This window comes from Anser cygnoides, chromosome 20, assembly GCF_040182565.1.
Source record: "Anser cygnoides isolate HZ-2024a breed goose chromosome 20, Taihu_goose_T2T_genome, whole genome shotgun sequence".
Classification (NCBI taxonomy): domain Eukaryota; kingdom Metazoa; phylum Chordata; class Aves; order Anseriformes; family Anatidae; genus Anser; species Anser cygnoides.
Window position 1 is genome coordinate 11,802,672 of NC_089892.1, and position 26,746 is coordinate 11,829,417.

A 26,746-nucleotide genomic window follows, 5' to 3' on the forward strand; every position below is an offset into this window, starting at 1 on the left:
GCGGTGGCCGGGGGCTGTGGGCGGGCCCTGAGCGCTCCGGGGGGGCCGCAGCGTGACAGGGCCGCGGGGTCCCGGGGGGCCGCCGGGGCCGGGCCGGGCCCGCGGGCGGCGCGATCAAATCCCCGACCTCCGCCGGAGTCATCCGAGGAGCCGCGCGGTGCGGCCGGGAAGCCCCCGCAGGGCCTCTCCCCGCTTCTGAAACACGGGGGGGCGGCGGGGAACCCCTGGGCGGTACTTTCGGGGCTCCTCACCAGCGCCGAAGCCGGGAGGAGCGGGTGGCTTCCAGGCCGGGGCCGGCCCGGGCGCTGCCTGAGTCAGGCCCTTTCCCAGCGGCCGGGGCTCTCCCTTCTCGCCGCCGGTCGTTCCGCTGCTCTGGCGTCGCTTCGGGCTCGGCTCCCGCGGCCCGGGAAGCGGGGGAAGGAGCGCGTTGGGGAATGCCGGTGGGTGCGGGCCCGCCGGGGCGCAGCTCGCTCTGCTTCTGGCCGCGTGGCGGCCAGCGGAGCATTGCGGCAGCGGGCTCGTTTGGGGCAGGCCTGGCTGGGCCCCCGCTGTGGCCAGCAGCCCAGGTGAGTCGTTGCTGATCAGTTCCCTTCTCTACAGGAATCGCTTTCAGCGCGTCCTGCCCCCAGCACTGCTCCTGTCAGGGTCACATTTTGTACAGGAAATGGAGAAGGGGATTTTCTCCACCGGATTACACAAACCGGTGAAGAACTTTAGCAATGTGGAGTTTTTTACACTTGCACTTCCCAGACAAGTGCGGCTGTGCCAGGAAAAGGAATGTTGCAACACAAGAGCTGAAGCAGTGCCAGCGAGGGCACGCGGTGGTGCTTGTCCTGGAGGAACAGCGTAGTGCAAATTCCCGGCGCTGTCGCGTGCACGGGGACACAGCTCGTGGCCTCGACCTCAGCAGAGCCATCCCACTTGACACCAGGTGAGACCCAGGGCTTACCCCCAGAGATGGGGTGAGCTGTGAAGTTTCTGCCGAATGTCAGTTTTCCTAGGCTTTGCCCTCCCTCTGGGGTGTCCCCTGGTGCGTCCCCACCAGCTCTCTTCTGTCTCGTGCGTGCCATGTCTCCCAAGGGCTCTTGTGCCTTTTTCTGGTCACGCTCAGGGGTGACCGCAGCCAGCCCAGGATGGTGCTGTGGGGCTGCATCTCCTGGACGGCTCTTGTAGCGCTCCCCGCCTCAGTGCATGCTTCTGGAGGGGCACGGGGCAGCCGAGACATCAGGAGAGGAGCAGCGTACCGGTGCCCCCTGCTAGCGCTGGATGCATTGTGGGGTAGTTGGTAACTTCATGTCAGCCTGCTGCCTGGGGTTGGGGTGCGTGGCACCCACGCATGCATTTGAACGCCTGGGGCAGCCTTGGCCCTGGGAAGTGGATGGGAGCACAGCAGGCTCTGCTCTCCGTACTCGCCAGGAACGTTCATCCTTACTCCCCAGGTTTCCTCCCTTCCTCGCATCATGATCAGCACCTGCCCTTGTCTGTCCAGCTTCTGCTGCTGGCTGTGGCTCGCCACCAGCGCGGCTCTGCCGTCCACAGAGAGCCGCACAGGTGGCAGTTCAGTGCCCAGCACGTGGCCCCGGCCCTCCGCGGGAGCCCCCAGGAGGGCTTCCACCAGCCCCGCAGCTCGCGCCTCACCTCAGCACCTGCCTGAGCCATGCGCAGGTGTGCGCGGGTGCTGGAGGGACCGGCAGGGCACGCGCTCGCTCCAGTCGGCGGGGCGGCGTGGAGGAGCCGCTGGCTCCCCAAACTCCCCGGTAACCAGCTCAGCCCCTCAGCGTAGCGCGGGGCTGCACGGGGAGCTGCCCTACCCTCCGGTCCCGGGCTGTCCAGCCGGGAGAAACGCCCTGGCTGCGCCTCGGGGCTCTGGGCGTTCCGTTAGAGGGGCAGCAGCGAAGCGGTGCCGCCCGCTTGTGCCCGAGCAGGATTTCCCCGGCGTCGAGTGAATTCCCCTCCGTGGGGAGGACGAGACCTCCCCGCGTCCCGCAGCCCTCGGGGGGGGCGCTTCAGGTCACCCCCCCCCCCCCGCGGCTCCCTGCCCCCGCGGGGCTCCGGGGCGGGGAGCTGAGCCCCGGGGGGGGTGCTGCGGGTCGGGACCGCGGCGGTCAGGAGCTGAGCCGCCTGCAGCGGCGCCCAGTTCCACCCCCCCCCGCAGGAAGCGCCTCGGAGCCCGGCGGGACGGGGCTGCGAGGGTCGGGGCTGCCGCCTCCGTCCCCCCCCGCCGCCGGGTCCCCGCCGTTCCGGGGAGGGGGGGGCGGGGCCCGGCGCCGCTTCCGGTGCGGGGCGCGGGCGGACGGGCCGGTGAGTGCCGGGCGGCGGGGGGCGGCCCTGGGCCGGGGGGGGGGGGGGGCCTGCCGAGCCCTGCCCCGTGCGGCGCGACCCCGGGCCGCTGCTCCGCCCCGCCGGGCCGCGGCGTTGCCGGGACTCGCTGCCGCCCGCGGGGCTCGCTGCCGCCCGGCCCCGGCCCTTCCCGGCGCGGCGGCGGCGGCAGCGCTGGGGCCGGGAGCCCCGGTTTCTCCGGCGGGGCCGCGTGCCGGTGAGCGGGGCTCGGGGCTCGGCGGGGCCTCCCCGCCGCCTCCGTGCGCCCCGGGCTCGGCGCCGCAGCTCGAGGGCGAGGCGCCGTCCGCGCTCCCGGCGAGGCCGAGGCGGTCCCGCGGCTCCCGGCGGCCTGCCTGCTGCTGGCCTTAGGGCCGGGCCGCGGGGAGGGCTCGCGAGGAGCCACCGGCAGGCGGCTGTGAGCAAACGGGGCGAATATTTTTTGTTTTCAGGCTCTGGACCTGCGGGCAGAACTCTTCGTTCACATGGCAGCAGCAAACTCTACTCCGCCAGGCTCTTTGGATCTAAACCAGCCTGGGTTTTCAAAGGCGATACTGGGAACTAAACTGGAGGTGAAATACCTCTGCTCGGATTGCAAGAACATTCTGAGGAGGCCGTTTCAAGCTCAGTGTGGACATCGCTACTGTTCTTATTGTCTGAAGAAAATCATAAGGTAACTCCTCTGCCTCCGGTCTAGAAACAAGATGCTTAAAAGTAAGCAGAAGCAAAAAAAGAGCTGAAAGTCGTTATTTTCAGGGCCATCTCTGTGAAGGAGCCGTGTTTAATCTTTGAGAGTCAGCATCAGGCCCCTTCTTTAAGGGAGCGTGTAAGCTCTGACTTGCTTTTGTTGTTCGGGGAGTTGATTCAAAGTTCACTTCTCCGGAGTCTCCCGGATTGTTTTTTGCAGTTCTGGCGGCAGCGCAGGTGGAGCGCTGATCTCCTTCAGTCTTCATCAAAGCCGCTGGGAGGAACTTCCTAAAAGTGATGGTGGCACGTGTGAGGAAAATTAAGCACACATTGACTTTCAGAAAAGTTCGTTTGTGTTTTATCTTGCTTTTGCCTTTGAATGAAATTGAGTAGAACAGTTAATCGTGAGACAAGAAACCATTGGAAGTGGGCATGCAAAATACAATTGAGCAAAGGCTTGATGTATTGTTTTTAGAATAAGAAAATTCTTTAATTTTGTTAAGTTATTAGGAATCTCCTATTATTTAGTATATCAAATGGCCTCGTTTTTGTTACGTGTTTATTTTTTTATCTGCTAGTTCTGGACCTCAAAAGTGTGCAAGCTGTATTGAGGAAGGGATATATGAAGAAGGAATTTCTATTTTGGAAACCAGCTCAGTAAGTAAAATTGCATGTTTTGTTGTTTGTTTGTTTTTAAAAGTAAACTCACTGATGTTGTTAATACCATTTGTGGTTTCTGTTTAAAGCACGAGTTCTGAGATTGCCTTATTCTTAGGAAATGTTCTCTCAAGTAGTGAGAATTACGATGAGTCTGGTGGACTCCACAGCTTCTAAAATCCAGGTTATGTTAATATAGCAGTGGCCTACTTGAAAGCTGTAATAAAGGTTTGTTTGCCATTAACACACCTCTGAGGATGTGATGTGGCAACTGGCTTGGGAGGAGTCTTTTTTTTTTTTTTTTAAAGAGTTGATAATAAGGAACGAAGAGACTGGACCCCTCAATAATTTCTGTGGTTGGTTTGTTTTTTCCATTGCAGGCTTTCCCAGACAACGCAGCTCGTCGCGAGGTGGAAAGTCTGCCTGCTGTCTGTATTAATGATGGTTGCACGTGGAAGGGGACTATCAAGGAATACGAGGTAAATCTCAAAGGAAGGCTTTTGATGTCTGTGTGCTCTTTCTTTCCTCTGTGTATGTGCAATGTTAGGGGAGGCTCAGGTGTTCTGCCTTTCTGCTGATGCTGACAGTGATGGTGGAAGAACTGTCAAGAAATTGTGCCATGTAACGACAGCGTTAAGTTTGCTGTGTTATGTGAACCTACAACCTGTTTCCAACCTGTGAGCTTGGGGAAAGTGGCCTGGCTGTGATCCGGTTTCCAGCCAGCTGCTTCTGGCAGCTACGGTGCCATGTAGTGTCTGCAGGAGATGGGCAGTGAACTTGGGCATCATTCACTGTCTTGCCATACATCTCTCCGAGTCGCTCTGGACCACCAGACCGTTGGACAGAATGGCTTTCTGCTCTTCTTTGGAATGGTTTTGCCCTGCCCTTCCTGGGGAGCACGTCAGCTCTTTAATTCAGGCCTTCTTTAGATGGCACAGGGCATTTATTTGGTCCTTAGCATGTATACAGCTAATGTGCCACATGAGAATTGTGTTCTGACAACTGCAGAGAACCACGTGCTTCTCTGTGCTTTCCAACAAGTCAACACTGCTGTGGGAGATGGCATTGTTAAAATGTGTTGGCAGTTAGGAGCAATGTTTATTCACCTGTGAAGTTTTGGTGCTCCTGAAGGACAGTTTTGTCATCTGTCCTGGAATGGAAGGATGTGAAGCGCCTGAGATAAGAGGAATCAACGTTTTTTCCCCTCCAGCACTAGCCCTAGGTAAAGATTGTTGCCCTGTTGTTTGTGGAGCTTTGGTAGTGGCTGAGATGTGTATCAGGAAAAGGTTTAAGCTCCGTTTGGATTCTCTTAGCAATGCCCGTGCGAGGAAGAGAGAGCACAACTTGGGGTTGTGCTTGAGTGTTCTGCTTGGCTTGCTGCGCCTGGGACCAGAGGGGTGTCCTGCACCTGTGCTTCCTTGTGCTCTTGTCTAGAGCTTTCAACTTTTTCGCTCTACAGTGCTGTCCAAAAGATAGTAGGATGTTAAATGCTTCCCCTGCTTTGAACCCGTTCTTCTTAGATCTGTAAGCGGCACGTGGTGTGTGTGCATGTGGCTGAATAAACGTCAAGTTAAAAGCTTAACGCCGGCACAGCAGAGAAAACTGAGGAGTTGCATTCAGAGCACTGGGTTTTACTGAGGTTCCAGGGCCAAGCTGTTCTGTTGGCGCCTGCAGATTGTTTGGCCCACGCTTTAATTTGTGCCGGTGACCTGTTGCTTTTAATGCACGGTTCTCGTGCCTGCTGCAGCGTTCAAAATGGTCATTGTAGTGAGTGAGCTTATCGCCGTTAGCCTAAACCAAACGACGTTTGTCAGCAGCTTGCAGCGCTAACGTCAGGGTGCTGTGACTGATGAGCTCTTCTGATTTCTTTTTTCTGCTGGATTTAAAAGAAGTCTTGAAGAAAAGTTCTTCAGGGTGCAGCAAAAAATCATCAGATGCCAAGGGTTCTTAATGTGGTCAAAAGCAGGCGTGGGTCCAGCCAGTACTTGCATGAGAAATGTTAAGGAGGCAACAAGCTAAGCCTCCCTTCTTGCAGGGGTGTGCGTGTGTGGCGCTTTGGGTTCTTGTGCACAACTGTTTAAGAGAGTCCGAGCTGGTAAGGCTGCGCTTCGTTTTTCGCTCTCCATGTAGTCTTCAAAAGGCCCTGAGAAATGTTTCACGAGAAAAGTGTTTCCAAGGGTGTTTCCTGGAGTTCTTGGGCTGCGGCTCTGTGGTGCTGTGCTCAGCTGCTGCAGCCATCGTTGGCCTGGGGCTGGGATGCTGGTGGTGCTGCTCGGTCTGCCCTGGGGGGCTTTGCCCCTGCTGCTGAGCACAGTGCAGACTGTGCTAGCAAGGGAAACTGCTGTTTTGTGCCCTCCCTGGAAAAGCTAATCCTTGGCAGGGAGCTGGTGAGGGGAGGCAGGGTCAGGCTGGTGTTGCCTCTTCTCCCAGCTGCCTGCACAACAGCTGTGGCATTTCACCGAGCCAGGCTGTGCTCGTGTGGTCGGGAGCTGGGGAGGCGGTGGTGTGTGTGGCTGAGGGGTACTGGCGAAAGGAGCTGTCAGACAAAGGTGTTAGCCTGGAGCCTCTAGCATACGTGAACTGATGTTAAACAGCGACTTCTGGGCAGACTTACTAGCTTCGCGCTGGTTTGGTGTCAGCTCATCTTTGCAGTTTGCCTCGTGCTGTACGGTTGCATCTGTAGCCAGAAATGTGTGTAACGTCCTGCAGCAGCTCAGCGCTCCCACTATGGAAAGTCCCTTGCTGTGCTATTTCCGACAGGACATGGAAAGTCCCTAAGAGCTAAATCATTGTTTGCTCATTTAAAAATTGTGCAGTATTGGTACTGAGAGACTTATTTGGCTGCTGTTCTCTTACAAATCAAGAAATACTGTCACTTCGGGTTTGCTAATGTTATCCGAGTTATGAGAAAGGAAAAAAAATGCTCTGTAGCTGAAAAGTTCTAGATGTTCAACTTTAAATAAATAAATAATTTAATCTCAGTTTTGCTTTCTGTCCAGGCTCCCAAAGTTCAAGTCTCAAAGGGACGTACAAAACTGAAAGAGTGAAATCTGCTTGGACGTGACTTGCACTTCTGCTTAAAGTTGTGCAAAGCATACAAAATATTTACGTGCTTAGAACATGTCTGGCTTTACAAATGCATTTTTCTGACTACTGGATGCAGTTGTAAATATTTAGTAGCATTTGGATAAAGTATTTTGTGGTGGGACTGGAGGGGTTTTTCCTTTTAATCTCTAACCTCTTTTCATATATAGGCTTCCTGATAAGCCTGCCCGAGTGTACATGAAGGAAAGCAGGCTGTGGGCAGAAGCCTTTAGATTTAGGTGGGAAATCTGAGGAGGGTTGCAGAAACTAAAAGTAGCCCATTCTAAGACCGAGAAAACGTCCTGTGATATCCAGGTAGAGGGAGTTCGGGGAAACAATGCAGACACCTCTGTTGGAGGTGGAGGCCTTAAGTCCTCTCATTCCTCAGCACTGACGCGTGTTTCTTTTCTCTGGTTGCCTCTCCACCGCTCTATCAACATGTCTCCAGTTCTCACATGCCTTTTATTTTCACCTTCCCCACCCCTGGCTCCCTCTCCTCGCCCCCGCCTGCAGTACCCGCAGGTCCCGCATTCCGCTGGCGCGCTGCCTGGTGGCTGCGCAGCCCTCGCTGCCACCCCGGCCAAGCGAGGTGGGCATCGCGTCCGCCAGGTCAGCCCCACAGGCAGCTTCGGCACCCGCGGGCCAAGCAGGAGGGGTTGGGGTGGGAGGAGAGGGCTGCAGAGGGGTGTTCGCGTGGTCAGCTGCGTTGTTCTCATTTATAACCTCAGAGCTTTTAGCTTCATTTCTTACGAAATACAGGATTGTTTGAGACATAGGGAAACTAAATTGTATACGTTTTGCAAGGAGGAAAACTACAGTCTTAAGTTTAATCCTGGTGGCTGTATTTAAGCTGAGATAAATATTAATTCGCTGGGGGGAGTGCTAGTAAAACATAAGCTCAGCCCATCTGACTGCCACCCGCGGTGATGGTCTGTCCTTACCCAAGCTGGAGATCGTGTGTTTTCCTTGTAGTAAACTGCCACCTTGATTTTGAAGAGTTCCCTTTAATCAAAGCCTAAAAGGCTGTGGAAGATGCAAAACTCAGAAATTAAGTGCTAGTACTGCAAAGCCCGTGGTGTTGGAGAGCGTGCCTGCAACCCCTCCAGGGCTCTGTGGTTTCCTGGGACCGGGAGGACCAGGTACCTGGGAATTCCTTCCTGCCCTGTGCTCCTACACCTCCCTGGGACGTGATGAAGGAGCCCTGGAATGCTTTGTGTAGGGAAAACTGTCCTTCCCTGAAAATGTTTCTGGGGGCCCTGAGCTGGGGGTCTCCTCCTTCGTGATGCTTTATGACCCCTCTTTTCCAGCCGTGTCCCTGCGAACGCCCTAATAGCTTTTGCTGGTGGTTTTCAACTTCAGCGTCAGGCTTTTGTGTGTTGTTTGGAACAGAGCTGCTGATCTTTGAAACTACTTTGCCCGGTTCCTTTTGCCTCAGAACTGTAATGTTAAATATTTTATAGCAGCGTTACCTGTATAGGTACAGCTTTTTAAGTGTTGGGGCAAGCGTACTTGGTGACGCTGTACTGGAGCAACCAGAGTTCCTTGTAAAATCGGGAACGGTGTTTGTCTTTTTTGAAGATTTTGGCCTCGAGTTACAGTATGGTCTTGAAGGGTCATTTGCAGCCAGCTCCAGCCTGTTCAGCAGTATCCCCCAGGCCCAGATCCCTCTCTCCTGGGAGGATCCATTTCCTACAGTACCCTGCACTTGCAGATAAAGATGATCTAAAGGGCCTCCTGTTTTAGCAAAAAGGACACGGTACACCTTTACTTTCCGGAGCTGGCGCTGAGGTCCACAAACAAAACCTGGCCTCCCTTGCAGTCCCCAAAGTTGAGTTTCTGTGGCTGGCTGCCCAGAAGCTAGGCAGCTTCCCGTCCAAGCTGCGTGGTGGGAGGTAAGCCACGGGGAGTGCCCGAGAGCGCGCGTGGGAGGGGGCTGGAAAGCCCCACCAGCAGAGGGTCTGCTCTCAGTGCTCGCCCGGAGAAGCAGCTCAGCCTTGTTGTGGTGGCCCACCCGATTAACAGCCTTAACATCTGCCCCTTTGAAAACAAAGAGCTGTAACTTGCTAACTTTGAAGCTGAGAAGGGTGATGTGTCCCACTGAAGCCTTGACGTGAAGCCCCTCGGAAGCCTCGGTTTGAACACAGCTTTCGGAGACAGGAGCTCCTTGGGTTCCAGACACCAGGCAGGTGCCAACACCACGACCGTGCACGCACCCTTGTTTAAAAGGTGGAGGCGGTTTCAGCTTTTTCGATAAAGTGATAGGGTTTGAGATCAAGCTGCTCACCACGGGCTTGACTTCTCCAGTTTGCAAAAGCCATCTGTCCCCTGCTGCGAGCGCCCGTGCTGCTCTTGGCCTTGTGCTGTGGCAGCCCTTCTGTGCGAGGCCTGTGCCTTCCCCCTGCGAGGCACAGCCTCGGCTGCGAGGCACAGCGTCCGCGCTGCCTTTGCTCACCACCTGTGTCCTGCAGAACGTCACCTGTCTTAACCGTGCCCTTTCTAACGTGAAGGGCCAGCTAACCAGTGAGAGACTTCAGCCTGAGCTGCCAATTTTGATGTGAGAGGTCAAGGTGAAGCTTTGCATGCTGGTGAAAATACTGCTTAAAGGGTGGGGGAGATCTCATGTGTGGTCGGGGTCTGGTTGTGGGCATGGTCAGTGTTTTTAGCATGCTTAGAGCAGAGCTGTCAAATTTTTGTCAAAGCTTTCCTGCTGCTAATTAATGACAGTTTGGCTGCCAGAACGGCATATTGGCGGTGAATTCAAAGTAGTGCTATGAATGTGCCAGTGCCTGGCGTCGTTAGCATGGTGGCATGATTGGAATCCGCTCCCTGGTGACAGTTTGCTGTTAAGCAGTGACCTTGTTAGATACGAACAGCACATCTTGACGATTTTTTCACGCGACTGTAACTGGTAATTGTAGCCTGGAGTTACCTCTGGGTCACATGTTCCAATTCCTTTGAACCTCACTATTTGTCAAACAGCAGTTTACCAAGACTTGTAACAGTCCACTGCGGTAATTCTTAATTTCCTTGGCAAGCGGATTTCGTCTTTTTGTTTCAAAGCCACGCTGACCATACCTGCAGCAGGGGCGCGGCGATGCAGCAGCTCTGACTGCCAGCCTTGCACGTGCTCTGGGCAGCGGCTGCACCTCCACCCAGGAGCAGTTCACACCGACACCAGGTCAGGTTCAGGCTTGGGCTTTTCTAGATCGTTCTGAGGCCCAGCCTCTCCATTTCAGACTAGAATCTCCCTGCCAAAGTCATTCCTCTGGGATGGCGGGGATTGCAAAACACAAGAATTTGAAGAAAGCATCCTTGAGTAACCCAGAGCCTAGTACTTGCATAGTTCAAAGCAAGTAGGGAAAGACAGAGTCTGTCATAAGAGATGTTAGAAAACCTGCTGCTGCTTTCAGAAGTTTCTTGTGCCTTCAACATTCTTCAAACCCTGCTGTTGCTTTACAAGCTCCTTCAGCGCAAGAAATGCTGCCTTGAATTCTTTCAAATAAAGCCTAAATCAAATGTCTGTCTGATCAGTCCTAAAAGCTGATTAATAAAATAACAGAATGCTGAAAGCAAAAGTTCTTCTGCAACTGAGGTCCTCATTCTGAAACCAGAAGTGAGCAAGGCCCTGTGAAACCCATGACATCATTTCTGCCAATTTTTGTGCTCAACTCGGATGAAAGCTGAGGCTTTGGCCGGCAGAGTAAGGGCTGTGATGGTTCCCGGTTCCCTCGCTGACGTGCATGCTTAACTAAAGTTCAGAGCTGTGAGTGGTACTGATGTGGACTTAATCTGTGGTTTTGGTAGTTTCTTTGAGGTTTACGTAGCTGTGATGTCAAGTGGGCTTGCTTGTTCTCTCGGCAGCGTGTCCCAGCAAAGGGAGCAGTTTGTGTCTGGCATCTACTGATGCGATGTTCTCAGAAAGCTTCCTTTCCCCTGGTGCTGTGAATCACAGACTGAATCACAGACCCATTTTCAGTGTTTTCTCTACAAATCTGTGGGCCTACCGTTTGCCTTGTGCCCGGGCTAAGTTGCCTGGGCTTGCGACTGTCAAAGCTCTGGCAGCGCTCTGTTGTGCCACTTCCCCTACAGCTGTTTTTCCTCTGCATTCCTGTCAATTTTCCTTCCTCTTAAGTGCGCCCGCCCTGCTGCCAAGCCTTTCAGCTTTGCCTGTGCTTCTTGTTGCTGTTTTCATGCTCTGAGGGTGCTGCTGGCTCTCACTGAGCAATGTGCACCTGTGGGAGGCTTTGCGGAAGAGCCAAGTTGTGCAGCCTACCCCGAGCCTGTCCTTCCGTGTGTCTGGTGTCCCTGGCCGCCCTGCTCTGTGCCTGTAACCCTGGGGGGGGGGGGCGGGGGCTCCAGCAAAGGCATCTCGCAGCTGCTGGTTGCTGCTCTCAGCTGCTCGCCTTGTCTCCTAGCCAGAGGGGAAGCGTTGTGTCATGCCGATGGATTTCCTAGTGCAGTTGAAAAACCTCCATAAAAACAGGTTTGTGGTAATATGCCAGCTTACGAGCAGGGCAGCTGAGGGCAGGTGCGCATCCGTTCTGTCACCGCGATGCAGGGATAATAACTTTCATCGGTTACCTCTTCTGTAGTTCAGGTTTGGCGAAGCTTTGAGACACAGAGCAGCAATCAGATTAAACTGCAGTTTTCCCTTTTGTCTTACTTACACAGGCTCAGCAGCGCAGCTCTTCCTGGCGTTCCTTAGCAGATGATCATTACATCCTCCAGGGATCAGCTGCTGTTACTAAACCAGCTTCTTTGCCTGTGTGTGTCTGCGCTTTTCCGTACGGCTGTACTGAAATGTGCTGCTCTTGTTGTCACAGAGCTGCCATGAGGGGAACTGCCCGTTCCTGCTGATTGAGTGCCAGGCATGTAAGGGAGTGATCACACTGAATGACAAGGAGCGCCACTCTGAGCGGGAGTGCCCCGAGAGAAACCTCAACTGCAAATACTGCAAATTGCTTTTCTACTTTCCCGATATTAAGGTACGAGAGTCACAGCACGCGCACAGGCAGGCGTGGTCGTATGCGACCCGGAGGCAAGGGGAAGAGTGCTGGATGTCCCTGCTGCAGCCCACCTGTGCTGCTCTGGAGAGGAGTAGGGGCAGGTGTTACTGTGCCGAGCGGCTGCAAGGGTCACCTGCAAGCATGTGCACCGTGAACAGATGCTCGCACGTTACCATGGTCCTTCCAAAGGGGGTGATACCTGATTTTTTCCAGTAATCACCTGTTCTGATGGAGATGTAACTGGTGTGGTGTACAGCAGTGTCACTGGGTCATCTTGCTGTTTATTTCTAGGGAGGGAAGTCCAGTTTGTGAGAGCACCCAGATGTTTTTGGTTTTAGTTGAGTGGGAAGAGGGGGGGTGTTACCATGGAGGCTGTGAACTCTGCCCACGTTTTTTTCCTGCTGCTGTTGAATGCTGGGCCCTGACCTGCAGGCCAGTCTGAGCCTTGGTTTCCAACTGGTGGGTGAAGTCAGTGCTGAGGTAGCTGGAGAAACAGCCCTGAAGGTCTGAGTCAGGCTGTGGTCTTTCAGCTCTGCTTTAATTCTTTTATTGTCATCTCCCCTCTCCCACCCCCTATCTAACTGGGTTTTCATTGCAGGTTCACAGTGAAAAAACGACTTTGCTCTTACCTAGCATGTTTGCAGTGATGGCTTTCCAAAGCTGCCTAAAATATTTGTAGCGAATGCCTGACGGTCAGAGTTGCCTGTCCTCGCTGCAGCAAAGCTCGTGGATGTGGGTTTGGGAGAGCTGTAAACAGGAGGATTGCCCCATTCCTGGGGGAGTGGAGTGCTGCGGTTCGGGCTTGTGCGCCAGCCCCGGCCCCAGCTGCTGGGTGGGGTGGGTGCCTTTGAGCAGATCCACTCCTCTCTGTGTGGGCACCTTCCTCCGGCACCCGTGGGGAAGGGGCAGGGGCAGGAGTCAGGGGCAGGGGATTCCAGAGGAGCCCTAAACTCTTCGTATAAAAACGTTTATCGTGAGGTTTGGGTCTGTGCTGGCTGGAGCGCGTTTCTGGGTGTCTTAAGCAATTCACACACAGACCAGTTGCACTCGCAGCTGAGCCGTGCGGCGCTGTTCAATGAGTGCTTTCCTTCTCCGGCTGTGAGCTCAGTGCACGTCTCAGATTTGCGTGTATGTGGTATGTTGTATCGTGGTGCAACTTGGCATCAAAATGGGAGGTAAACGCTACGTGGTGTGTTAGAATAGCAGGGAGGTGGGGAGAGGGGAGTGCAAGGGGAGGCTGATTTGCGAGGAGGTGATAATTTCGCACATAGCAACTTGCACAGGAGAAGGCAAGTTTTAAATACCCCCTTCTTAAATAGCTGTATCTGCAGTGACATCTCCTCCTCCAGCCAACCCGTAGCGTCTGTTCTTATGCCAGCATTTTGTGGGTCATGGGGAAGATGCTATCTGGCGCTGCTGGAACATGAGAGCAGGAGGTGGGTAGAAGAAAGGGTTCAACCCCTCTGTGCGAGGGGGATGAAGGAACGTGCTTTGCCTCAGGCTTCCTCTGCAGGTGCTAATCCAGGCTGTCCGTGTGCGTCCAGCTGAGATGCAGAGCCTGGGAGGTCACTCTTCCAGGGACAGTGCAGTGAGACCTCTGACTCTGATTACTCATTTGAAGTATAAAAAGGAGAGAGTAACTGACAAGCCAAACCTGAGCCACTAATAGGTTTCACTTTCCAGTTTCTGATGTGGTAACAGTACAGAACAGCTTGTCCATGTCCCTCCCCCCCTCCGAGAATAACTTCTTTTAATAAAGAATAAATGTGACCAAGTTTTCAAAGCGTTTAGTTTCAGATAACTAGTTTATAAGTGTTTCATTTTTTTTTCTGTTACTACCACAGGGGTATAGTTAAATATGCTTATCTTTTAATCTGAATTTTGAACTACATTTTAATGGCATCTATAATGATGTGTCAAAGTTCACGTAACCTTGGATAGAAATGTACCACGTGTTTCAGCTGGGTGGTGTATAAAGAGAAGGTTGAAGTAGTGTGGAAATAATAAAGAAAGCAGAGGCATGTTCCATCAGTCCCATTTTAGCTGGTACTGCTGGCCCTAGGATCTGCAGAGGACAGAGGATCACATTGCCATGATCATTTATTCAGCTTCTCTGGCCACAAAACAAGTCGTGAGCTCTTGCTACAGGTGTGGGTGCTTGTGTGCAGGGACTGTCAAGTGAAATTCTTTTGAAAAATTTTTTTCTTTCTGGTTGAAAAATGATTTCCTATTGAACTGATCCAAATGTGAAGATTCTGTCAGACAGTTCAGCTCAGCACATGACAGGCTATGGGTTCATACTTCAGCTGACTGATAACCATTACAATGGAAAAATTATACAAATTATCTTGCCGAGATAGTCTCTTACTTCACTTAACCTGCCTGAACGTGTATTTTCCTGCCAAAGCCGTAAATTGAGCTTCCTGTTGATTATCTTGTCCATCAAAATAGTAATTTGATTATTTTTTTTCTTTCGAAATTATTATAGCAACTTCTTAAATTGAGGCTGAGACTTGGAAGGCTATATAAGCACCCAAAATTCTGGTAGCCTGGAGATTGCAGAAATGAGTCAGCAAAAAGACTTCCCAGCATGACCAAAATTTGAGATAAGTTGGTTGAGGGCAGCCCCCTCACGTAATACAGAACTGTGCCTGTTGAGCTGTTTTCATCTTAGTAACCTTGGGGCCTTTATTTAGAGGACCAAATAGTCTCCTGTTGATTCTTTTACAGGCTCACGATGAAGTCTGCCCTAAGTTTCCATTGACTTGTGAAGGCTGTGGAAAGAAAAAGATTCCAAGAGAGAAGGTATCCGACGGCTGGGGAGCTGTGTGATGGCGTCTGGGGTCTTGGGTGACTACAACCAGAGCTTCTCAGGGCTGGGAGGAAAACTTGGACCGTTAGAAAGTGGAGTGGGGAGAGCAACTAGGTGTCAGCAGTTTGTACAAATCCGACTTTTCCATAAAGTTGAAAATACTGGTAGGGAGTTGGGGAAGGTGTCTAGTCAGCACTTCTAGTTCAGCGTTAATACTGCTAACGTAATCTTCCTATGACTTCTGAATTTACCATGTGTAGATGCAGAACTTCCGTAGGAAAAGCACACTTGTGGGTTTAAAGGGTAACTTTTTCATATGTAAAGTGACTATCTTTACCACTAGCGCAATCTTGAGAAGCAAACCCATCTCCAGCTAAAATTTTTTTTTGAATTAATCATGTAAATGAATCTGTATCTAGTAGGGCCTCTATGCTGCTGGCTCCCGGTGCGAGGCACAAAAGTCTGAAAATCAAAGTTTTGGGAAACATCTTCAAAAAACACGTTCATCTGAAACTGGCCTGCCTGCTGTGAGCAAATATTTTTAATAGTGCTGTTGCAAAAGGCCTTTGTGTCAGGGCAGGGGGCATAGAGGCATCAAAAAATGAGTAAAGAGTTCTTCAAAAATAGCCAGCGTAATAAAGGACTTAGTGCTGTGATCTTCGGATGCTGATCTGCTCGTCTGCAGGCTGAAGCTGGAGCCCAGCAAAGAGTAGGCTTATGCTTGCAGGATTCCCATACATGATCTGTTGTTTGTTTAAATGATAACTCCCTCTTTTATCTTTTTCCAAACTTTTGTTAACTGCAGAAATTGTAGCCCTAGTCCTGCAGCATGTAACTGAGTAACCTGACTCATTAAACAAGCCAGATTGATCTAGAAGTTTTTTAAAAAGTGGTTTAAAAACAGTTTCAGTTGATATCTGTTGTGGCAAACGTAGGTGTTAAATGTGGAATGAAGCTGTTGTTCAGCATACACCACTGATATCTAATGATGAGAGATATCAAAAGTGAGATGATGGTGTGCCAGTGCTTGTTAGCATTACTCATACATTGTGTGGGAACCCAAAGGAGTCATCTTGTAGGCTAGAGGATTATTGGCGCTTTTCTATAGAAATATCCAGCCTCAGCCTCTGTTCTTCGTGGCAGCTGCCAGATGTGAGGTGGCTGAGGTGTGGTGTGCCTACGTACTCCAGCAAATGGGTACTGGATGCAGCAGAGGACCTTCCCTTGCAGAGGTGGATCTGCAGTAGTTGCTATAAATACTCAGGCGGGACCATCAGAAAGCTCTTTGTTCTCAGATTTATAATGCTTAGTTGGAAGTAAAAATATCAGACTGTGGCTCATCCCCACCAGGGTTATGTGAGTTGTACACGTGTAAATGGATACCTTTTTCACAGGGTTGTTCCTCATCCCTCCTCTTCTTCTTCAATGAAGCTTGTTGCTCAGCATCCATAATGTGTATCTGTGCTATCTTCTTTTTCTTTCTTGCGTGTGTAGGTGAGAAGTGGGACCTCCTAGTCCTAGAGAAAAATAAAACTTCCTTGCAGATGTCAGTGCTGTATTTAAATTACAGTGGCAATCCCAACTGATGGTAGGCAGTGTCCAGGTTTAACCATACGCTTTGGAAGCTAGTGATTAGTGATGGCTTGGTTGTTCTTTAGTTTGTTTTCAGTTTCCTAGACCTCAGTGAGACAGAAGGGGAGTTACTTAGGTCACATAAGATCTGTCTAACGTTATCTTCTTTCTTTTCTAGTTTCAGGACCATGTGAAGACTTGTGGCAAATGTAAAGTGCCTTGTAGATTTAAGGTTGTTGGATGTGCTGAGATGGTAAGGGTTTGTCTGTTCGTGTTTGTCTTAGGGACTTGTTTTTCAGTTCCAGTGTTAAAACCTCCAGACCACTGTAGCCCAAACTTCTGCAGCTGCTTGTATTCAGCTATTTGAACAAAATGGTGTTTTAAACCCTTTGCAAATGCAGCCCAACATCATCTGCTGTCCAGACTGTGGGTACCAGAAAATGAACTTAATACAGAAGGAAACCTTCTTGAGAAACGCACTGAGTACTTTGAGGCTCCTGGTGGTCATGTCACTGACAGCTGTAAGCTTAGAACTGGGTGTACAGTGTCTTACTCTCCTGCTAGAGCTTGAACAAGGCAATGTTTCCCCATGTGACGTAGTTTTCGTAGCTCTTACTGGTGATGTTAATATAAATCCATTCTCAGGGGGATTATGTGAGGCTTTGTCCTTTGGTGTCATTAAGTATATCTGAGCCCTTTTGCAAAGGAATGGAGGAAGACAAAGTACAACAGTATGTGCAGCTGAGGAAATGTTAAGCATCCATCATTATATATGATTGCAGCTTTTCTTTAAAAAAAAAAAAATCCACCAACTAACACCACATTTTTTAAACTATTTTTCTTTGGTTTTTTCCCTTTATAATTTAAAGCTAATGTTGTGGCCTCAAGAGGAGGATTTTTTTCTGTGGATGGTGAGAGCATAGCTTCAGCTTGTTGAATGGGATGTATTTCTCTTCATGTAGGTGGAAAATGAAAGGCTACCAGAACATGAAACCAAGTGTCTGGCGGAGCATCTGTACATGCTACTGAGTTTTGTGCTTAGCCTCAAGAGTGGGTCTGGAGACCTGAAGCATCTTCCTGCCCTTTCCTCATCACAAAGTAACTCCCCACTACTGGCAGCAAACTCTCTGTGCTCAGAGTCAGAGCTCTCCAAATCCATGGAGCTCTCCAAGTCCCTGGAGCTCTTGGGAAGATGTGAGGCCCTTGAGAGGAAAACAATGACCTTTGAGAACATTGTCTGCGTGCTCAACCGGGAGGTGGAAAGAGTGTCTCTAACGGCTGAAGCCTATAGTCGGCAACATCGACTAGACCAGGAAAAAATTGAATCTCTGAGTAACAAGGTATGTAACCGCTGGGTAGGGCTTTCCAGCACTCTGAGCAGAGCTTTTTCAGTTTATTTTCTATGTTATTAGTTAGCAAAACTTCACCATGTAGTCCTCAATCTCCATAAATCTGAAGGTAGAACTAAAATACCGTTTGTGCCCATGCCCAACCCTCAAAAGCTTCCTGGAAAAGATGGGAATCAAACAGACATGCAGAAAGTATTCAGGTCTCTGTTAGTAATGAAATGATGCGCACATCTTAGGTAAAGCTTTCCAGCGAGAGACAGAGTACCCAGCATTTCACTGAATCTCTTGGGATTTGTGGGCCGTACCACTTTCCAAACCTTTCATAAGGAGCCTAGTCATCAATGCTACATCATTGATGCATTGTACCTAGCATGGTCTAGAGTGAAGAAGCTGCCCTGGCCGCTGTGCTCCAGTACTGTCCCAGCCGCGTGCTGCCCTTGTGTCTTGGTGACTGGGAATTCTGCAGTTTGTAGCTATTCTTTGCGCTCTCAGCATGAGATCTGCCAGTATAGATGTAACCCTGCTACCTAGCAGCAATTAACTGTGGCGAGACCTTCTTGGCTCTGTGTAGGTTCTTCTGTTTCTCAGTCTAGTTTTGTCACAAAGATGACTTTTTTCCCCCCATCCTCACCTCTTGGGTCATAACATACCGGAACTGCTCATTGGGAGGATTTTTCCGTTCACTGCAAGAAAGTTTCCAGTTCAGACACAGAGTTGCATTAATGTGTCCTCTTCAGAATGGCAGGACACAAAAGGAACTTCTGGTGAATTGGCTTATGGTGTTAATCTTCTCCCCCCGTGGCCCTTTGTCGCTTCTGGAGATTGTCTGTCACTAAAGATCAGACCTGAAGGGGATTCTGGTGGCTGCTGGCTTTCTTAGGTCTCACAGCAGAACGTGTGTCTAACCAGGCTGCACCATGTGTCCCACCGAGCAGGTTCGGCAGCTGGAAATGAGCATTGGGCTCAAAGATCTGGCCATGGCTGAGATGGAGGAAAAGATCCGCAACATGGAAGCTTCCACCTACGATGGTGTTTTCATCTGGAAGATAACAGACTTTGCCAGGAAGCGCCAGGAGGCGATAACAGGCCGCTCTCCTGCGATCTTCTCTCCAGGTTATTGCCCGAAAAATAGCAAAAGCCTTTTGTGCCTCAGCTGGGTGTGGGATTTGTAATGGTGACCTTTGCAAGTGACATACTTGGACATTCAGATGTAATTCTGTTCTCTCCCTCTTTCCCAGGGGAATCTGAACCACGTATGTTTTTTATTCTTATTTTAAAAGCAATGGGCTAAATAAGTGCTCTGCTCATCGCAGAAGACCGTTTTTAATTTCTCATAATGGAAAGTGTAAACATCGTAGTTCCAGAATAGCCCTGCATGATTCTTTAGTTGCAGTTAAAATACCCAGAGACAGTAAAGCCAGCAATAAACTGGTTAAGCAAGGGAAGAAATCAGAAATATGTTTTAGAGCCCAAAGCATGAAGTTGCAAAAGACAGTGTCTAAATAAAGCCCATACCATACACAGGGAAGTGCTTGGGCATCTATTCCAGGAGGGGCCTCTCCTTGTGGAACTTGCCCAGCCTTGTTGCTTCTGTTTTTAAAAACAAACAAAAGAAGAAAAATCTCGTTAAAGAATTCGTTGTGATCTAGCTTGTTTGCTTATGAAAGCATTTCTCAGGATTGTAGCTGTGAGATGAAACCATCTCTGCACACAGTTCATTGCTTGATGGGGTGCTTGCCTCACAAAAAACAGTTGAGGAGGTGAGTTTGTGTTTCCCTGAGTAGGAATTGCTTAGATCTAAGCATGCGGGAGAGCTTTTTCAAAATATCCACCTGCACATGAGCCGAGAGCATGTATGCTGCACCTGCTTCCTGGTGTAATGAAAAATCAGGTTGTTGCTGGACCAGGAGATAAAAACAATTGCTTTTTAAAAACTGTTTAAAAAATCTTTTCTGGATGAAGGCTGTATAGGTCCTTTTTCATGAAAAACTGAAAGAAAAAAGGATTCCCCCTTTTCAGGGGAACTGAACTGAACTGCTACTGAAACTGTGTGCATGCAATTAGCATTTCCTTTTAAAAGTCAGTGACAGCTGTGGAAAACCCCTGTTCTCTGTTCTAGAAAGGCAGCACTTCCTTCCTTCTCAGCGGGTATAAATCAGGTTCAAATCTGTTCTGTTTGGCTTAGAGATAGGGCCTCAAATCTTGCATCCTGTCTGTTTCCTGCACAGTGCTCAGGAGCTTCTTGACCTCAGCATCTCCTGAGGCTGCAGTTTTGAGGCAGAGTCTGGACCGAGCTGACAGCTCGTCCTCCTGGCCTCTGGCCACCAGCATCCGCTGCTCACCGTGCTGGGCTCTGGGGCTTCCCGCACCCTCCACGAGCTGATACAACCTGGTGTCCTCGCTGGGGGACTGGGATTCTTTCCTAGGGTGAAGAACCAAGTCAGCTGGTGGAGGGCTATAAGCAGGAGTCGGCTGGAGGGCAGGAGCGGAGTGGAGGAGCTGGGGAGGGAGAGGCGGGTGAGACCTCTTTGAATGCAGATTTCTTCTGTCCAGATGTTTGCTCGATGGTGCTCTGAATGCACAGGTCCTCCCAGAGCTGCATCTCGTGTTTCCTGTGGCCTGCTCCTTGGCGCTGTGTGCAGCCTGGTCCCCATCCCGCAGTGCTGTGGTGCTGCCCAGTAAATCACCAGGGAAGTGAGAGCAGGCGAATGCCAGTCTTGGCTCTTTTTGTAAAGCACTTCGTCAAAGGAAAAACAGTACCTTTTGGGCCACCAGGCTGTTTTGTGGTGCTGGTTGATACCAGCAGTCTGCTAGTGAAAGTACTGTACATGGCTGGAGGGACCGGAAGGTAAAGGTTGCCTCTGCCGAACACACAAGGATGTTTATGGAAGAGGCAGGACTTTTTTTTTTCCTCTCTTGTCAAGAGCAAAGTACAAGGCCTTGTTTCCTTCTGTATTTGATTGTGGCGCTTAGATGAGAGATTTTCATTCCCTGTGCTGCTTTACCTGAGAAAACTAGGCTGAGAAACAAACACTTTTTTTTTTTTTAAACAAAAACCAAAAACGTGCGGAGGTGGTTTTTTTCCTCCTACAGAGTGAAATAATAGTCTAGGAATTTTCAGCCTGGGAAAGAGACAGCTGGGAGGAGAGAGCTGTGAATGGGATGAAAAAGGGAAATGAGTGTAATTGTTGGTTTTGTATTAAAACATAAGACCAAGGAGATACCACATGAGATCCGTTTTAAAACAAATAGAAGAAAGTACAGTTACCGCTCTCAATTGCATTGGCAGGAGAAAACAATTGCTGCAGGATTTTGCGAGAGCCCAAACTGTGAGAGTTCAAAAGGCAAATCCACCCAGTAAGGGTGGATCCAGGGCAGCCCCCAGGTGAAGCTCCTGCTCGGCAGCTGCTGGCCGCCAGGAGCGGGCAGCTTGCTGGGATCCTGCTTTACCTCTGACGTGCGTTGCCTTTGCTCGCAGCCGGTGGGGAGCAGCGCATCCTGTCCCTGCTGCTGCTGTGGGTCCAGTGGCCTGGTGTGCGTGCGCGCTCCCGCTGGCGTCCTTCCCCCAGTCCCCTGCCTGGCTGCACGCTGACAGGGTCACAGGAGTGCTGAGAAGCCCCAGGGTGAGGGGTGGGCTGTGAGGACGAGCTGCCTGGACTAGCAGGAGATGGTATCTGCCCCAGTGCCCCTCGCTTTAGGGGAAGCAGGTAGAGAGAGGGCTGCCTAGAGGAAGCGGGCTGGGAGCGTCGGTAGGGCCGCACGTGGCAAAGCCCTGATTTTCTGCTCCTGCGTGCCTGGCCCGTGGAAGCACATGGCCTCTCCGCCACTGCCGGTGTGCCCGTTCAGAAACATGCGCCAAGCCACACGTGAAGCGCCACCCGCAGTCACCTCGGCGTGCTGCCGGGCTGCCCCAGGCCTGCGCTGCTGCGAGGGGGCAGCTGGCGGCCGTACCCACTTCTGAGGCCCTGCATGAAGTTGGGAGGGCACCGTGGGCGTTGTTGGGATTGTTTGGAAGCAAGGGACACCAGTGCCAGTACCCGGGAGCACCGCTTGCTTGCTGGGCCTCTGCTCTGGTCAGGGGCAGTCGGCTTATGAAGAGGGTGCAGTGAGCACCAGGCACGCTCTGCCCCGCCTCGGGTGTTCTGCATCTCTTTGCTCTTACCCGTCAGGGCTGCTGCGGAGAGCTGGCGCTCACCGTAAGGCATTTGCTGGCTGCGTGCAGCACAACGGGTCGGTCTGCGGCGGGGTGTGGGGGGGATCGCACCGGCACCTGGCAGAGCTCCATCTCGGCCTGTGTCCGGGGAACCTCAGGTGACCTCAGCGTGCGGGAGGGCAGGGAGAGGCTGTGCTGTGGGCAGCCTCTGCGATCCGTGCTGCAGCACTGTGCTTCTCGTCTGGGTTGGGGGGCTTGTGGGGGCCTCGGCCTTAGCCGTTCCCAAGGCAGCCCGCAATCGCATCTGACCGTTGTCTGTCTGTATCTGACCGTTGTCTGTCTGTGGTGGCTTTCTGGAACGTATCTGTGGTGTTTTAAGATCCCAGCCTGGTTTCTTCCAGGATCCAAACCGCAGCGTCCTCAAAGTTCAGAGGAAACTGCTGGTGATAGGCTTTGCTGGTTCTCACCCTCACTGTGTCTGTTTCGCAACAGCTTTCTACACAAGCAAGTATGGCTACAAGATGTGTCTGCGCATTTACCTGAACGGGGATGGCACCGGGCGTGGGACCCATCTGTCCCTGTTCTTTGTGGTGATGAAAGGACCCAATGATGCTCTTCTTCGCTGGCCTTTCAACCAGAAGGTAGGCTCGGGATGAAGCCTGCCACGCCTAGCGATGTGCCACCCTGAAGCTCTGAGCCCACCTGAGCTGTGAGGCACCAGCCGTCCGGCCTACTGCCATCAGCCACCCCGGGGATTCCCCTGTTGTGCTGAAAGCACCACATGTGCTACGGGGCAGGACGTGTGAAACAGCAAAGGCTGTGGCAGGAGAACAGCGTGTCTGGAGGGCAGGCGGAGCCTCTGCACTCCTGTGGGGCTGGGGAAGATTGTCATCTCTGGACTCTGTTCTGTGGCTGCTGCTGGTGCTTTTGATGCTTGCTCAGCATCAAAAGTTCAGATTTCAGTTCCTAGACCTGCAGGGTTTGCAAAACGCTTGAAGGCTGAGCCAGGGCTTACTGATACAAAGAGGGCCACCTTCTTTCTCAGTGGGACGGGAACGCTCTGGAACCTAATGAAATAGCTGTGTGGAGTGTTGGTAGCAAGCTTCATGGCATCCAGTTTTAGGCTTTCACAGTCAGTGACAGCCCTGTTCTACCGCACAGAAGTTTCCAGTGACAAGGCAGGATGTGGGGAGCATTTCTGCAGAATGTCAGAGGTGACATTCTGTGCTGACCCTAGTTACAGGCATTTTCCAGATTTGCAGATGTGTAATGTGGCTTATGGTTGCATCTGTACGTGAATGTTTAACGGGTTTAATGTGAGCAAATCACTGGGCTGGGTTTCACTGTCCTTTTTATTCAGCTGCTCTTGTGTCTTTTCACATTTTTCCACAGGTAACTCTGATGCTCTTGGATCAGAACAACCGGGAGCACATCATCGATGCTTTCCGCCCTGACGTGACATCCTCCTCCTTCCAGCGACCCATCACGGAAATGAACATTGCCAGCGGGTGCCCGCTGTTCTGCCCCGTCTCCGTGATGGAAGCGAAGAACTCCTATGTCCGTGATGACGCCATCTTTATTAAAGCCATCGTTGACCTCACAGGCCTCTAGCCCTCCTCGCCTCCAGGAGCAGTGAACACAGAGCCAGCCCTCATGGGGCACCCCCCCTCGTGCTGCCCTGCAGGCAGGTCTTGGAGTGAGGAGGGGGCAGAAAGCAGAGGGGGAGAAGCCTATACCTAGCCCCTTCCCAAAAAGGGACCTTCTCTGCGCTGAGCGGCAGCAAGGTGTCTGATGGGAACCCTCTTCCCTGGTGTCAGAGAGACTTTTCCAGAGGCGAGGTTAGGGTGGACATTTGCAGTTTGCATGGTACAGGGGTCACCTGCAGGGACTTGGATATCTGAACTGCCACCACGCTGGTTTCCCAGTGGAAGCAAGTGCAGCTCGCTCTGTCAGGTCAGTGCGTGGCCTCAGCTCTCTGTAGCGAAACAAGGATTTGGCCTGCCTGAGCACCACCTCATCCATCTGGGATTTTCTTCAGAGACCTCTGTGGTCCTGAAGGTAGCGCTGGCTGAAGGAATACCGCTGCCCCACGCTGGGGCTGGTTTGCGCCTCGCTGTCAGGAAGGCTGCGGCGCTGCCTGGCTTGCTGCTGTTCTCTTGCCACTGATGTCCGCGTGGAGGAACTGAGGTGGCACAGGGGGAGCAGCGCCCTGTGCCCAGCTGTAGCTGGGTTTTCGACTGGGGGAGTGCTCTGGGCATGGGGGGTGGATGGGCTGGCAGCACCAGGGCTGCCTGTGATGAAAAACAAAAGCGACTGTCCGCTGGAGCCTGCCCCTCCTCTCAGGGGAGAGGAGGTGACTGCAGGGCTTGTGCCTGCCCCAGGCAGACTTTTCGCGGGACCCTGCCCCTCAGCATTGTGTCGGGGGGCGGTGGGTGCAGTGGTGGAAGCTGTCTTCAGGCACACACAGATGCTCATGAGCGTGCTTTAACCCTGGTCATGGGGCAGCTATGGCCGTGTGGGCACACCAACCTTCCCAGGCCCCAGCACCCTTCCTGGTGTGGGCATGCCCTCTCTGGGAATCACCTGCCCAGGGCTTTCTGGTCACCACAGCAAGCTCCCTCAGCCTCTTGGAGGGCCTGCAGCCACCAGGGTCAGACTAGAAGGGGCTGGAGAAGTCCCTGAGTGAAGCTTGTGCTGTTGCCCTTGCTGTTTCTGGTTTCCTCACACTCCTTCCTTCTGAGCAGCAAATGTTCTGCACCTGTACCCCAGAGGAGGTCTCTGTATTTCGTGGAGAAGAAACTGCTGTCATTTCCCTCCATCGTGGCTAGTGAGTCCCTCTGGTGTTGCTTCGTGGTGGCCACATGTAACTCTGGACTGACTGTTAGCCAGGTTGGACTCTTGAGGCCTGCTGCCTTTTCTCCCTGTGCTTTCCTCGCCCATCTCATTGCCTAAACGTGACCCATGAGATGCTTGGCTGGCCAGCTGGCTGCTGGGCATCCCCCCCCAGCCCTTATACTTGCCTGGGTCAGCTCTAGCTCCTGCACTGCGCCGCTGGCCTGGAGGGCAGGCAGGGAGGCTGCTGTGCCTGGCTGGAGGGCAGGGACCCTACCCTTGGTGCCTGGGAATGCAATCGCTGTGCAGGGGGAGTGAATCTCCCTTGGCTGGGAGCTGCCAGAAGCCTGGAGGCGCTGCCGTGCGCTCCGTGGAGGAGCCCCGGGCCCTGCTCTGCTGGCTGCTGCTGACACTGTCGTTTCTGCAGCCGCTTCCCCAGGCCTGGGCCACGTCTTCAGCGTGGGTGGCTCTCCCTGCCTGTGGAAGGGTGCCGGGGTGACCTTTCAGCCCCCCATTTGAAGTCCGGTGCAGATCTTATCCCTGCTGCAGTAGCTGCTGTGCCCTAGCCCAGAGTGCAGCAGCGCAGAGCCTGGGGCCTGGAGCAGACCTCGCTGTGCCGCAGGGGGCAGGAGGCTGGGCCAGCGGAGCCGGGGTGGGCGCAGCAGCAGTGTCCCCAGGCGGCTCCCGCTGGCCCACAGCTGCCCGTGCCCAGCCTGGTGCGGCCAGCAGCAGCCTGGATGGACCACGCTGAGCCCGCCTAGGGCTAGCGGGATCGCCGCTTTGTGTAAGGGCAGGGGAAGGTAAGGGGAGCAATTGGGGTTGGGAAATGAAAATGACCCCAGGTCCCTCTCCAGCTGCTTCAGGCTGGAGTCAAAGCAGAGGGGACTGGCCAGGGGAGTGCTGAGGGCTGCCCCTCTCCCTTCCAGCAGTACGTGGGGTGGTGGCGGCTGTGTGCCCCTGCGCTGCCTGGCCCCTTGCTGCAGCCCCTGCTTTGTGGAGAGGCGAGGGGCTGCGGGTTGGGCAGGGGCTGCCCATTTCTTCCCGAGTGCAGATGGTCAGCGTGTGGGATGGCCGCCTGGAGCAGAGCAGGCCCGGAACGCTTTTGCACCTGCTGCTTGCGGCCTCACTGCTCTGTGCAAACCAGCTTGGAGCTTGTCCTGGGGGATAGGGTAAGCCCTGTATTGGCACCTTCACCCTGTCCTGGGGGATAGGGTAAGCCCTGTATTGGCAGCCTCACCCTGCTGCCTTAAGAGGAAGAAAAAAAAAAAAAGAAAAAAAAAAAAAAGCCTAGCAAGGCCTGAACTTTGTGGAGGAGACCAGGCCCTGTGCTGCCCAAGGAGTGTCCCTGCCCACACTTTGCTTGGAGAGGGGGAGGAAAATCAGTGCTAAGGGTTTAGAGTTGAAATTGTCTTATTGTGGGGGGAGTTTGAGCTGCAGCAATCTGTGTCTTTGCTCGTGGGGCATTTGCTCAGCACCCCCATGCCTGGGGGTGGGAGGTGGGGGGGGGGGGGGACCAGGTGTGGCTCTGTAGGGCCTGGCAGGACAGCCTCCAGGGAAGGCACCCAGCAGGAGCACGGCCTGGGGGGGGCATCGGGCTGCGCTGCCGGACAAGCAGACAGGAGCCTGCTGGCACCTTGACCTGCCGCGTTGTTCGTGTTGTTTCCCTTCCCTTCCAACAAGGCTGAGGAAAGGGAGGGCTGGTGCTGAAAATGCTGTCTGGCCCTTTTTCATTTTTTTTTCTTAGCTCTGGGGTTTGCAGGGTTAGTCGTAGTGTGTACCACTTGCAGCGAGCTGCACTGTGGTGGGAGAGCAACACGGCTTCCCTGGGTGCGATGCTGAAGCTGTCTAGCAGATGGACATATAGCACCAAGCACAGCTGGATTTGTTTGTTTGTTTGTTTCACTATTTGACCGCAGCTATTGGAGAACACCCACCTCAGCCTGTCAATGTGAAGTTTTTCCTTGAGGATGCCATATGGTGAAAAACCACTAATAAAAGCAGTTTGAAGAGCTTTGTTGTGTAACTTGGGGAAGGCTGTGGCTCCAACACTGCCCATGGTGGAAAAGGAAGGGCAGGGCCAGGACCGCCTCAGGCAGGGCTGGAGGTTATTTTTGTGCTCAGCGTTCGCAAGCTGCTGGCTCTCCGCAGGAATGCTGCAGCCCTGCTGATGCAAAGCCATCAGGGACACACTTCCCCAGTGGAGCGACCCAGCCCCAGGCTTGGCTGCTGAAGACTCAAACACCCAAGAGGCTGCAGGGCTGCTAGGAACAGGCACTGG

The 26,746-nt window shown here is 52.6% G+C and overlaps 1 protein-coding gene across 7 annotated transcripts; it reads left to right on the top strand.

Annotated features, from left to right (window-relative positions):
• The first annotated feature begins 41 nt into the window (after positions 1-41).
• TRAF2 (TNF receptor associated factor 2) lies at positions 42-26,477 on the top strand. 7 transcript variants are annotated; one of them, XM_048053693.2, is made up of 12 exons: positions 42-566; positions 751-931; positions 2,769-2,989; positions 3,582-3,660; positions 4,041-4,139; positions 11,568-11,729; positions 14,481-14,555; positions 16,313-16,387; positions 17,097-17,474; positions 18,419-18,596; positions 22,129-22,277; positions 23,029-26,477. In XM_048053693.2, exons 3-12 carry the CDS (start codon positions 2,802-2,804, stop codon positions 23,245-23,247), a joined length of 1,602 nt encoding a protein of 533 aa, XP_047909650.1. In that variant the 5' UTR covers positions 42-566; positions 751-931; positions 2,769-2,801; the 3' UTR covers positions 23,248-26,477. The 7 variants fall into 7 exon arrangements, with proteins under 7 accessions (XP_047909650.1, XP_047909645.1, XP_013038276.2 ...); XM_048053688.2 differs by having other exon boundaries at positions 42-440; positions 601-931; XM_013182822.3 differs by having other exon boundaries at positions 42-931.
• The last annotated feature ends 269 nt before the right edge of the window (positions 26,478-26,746 follow it).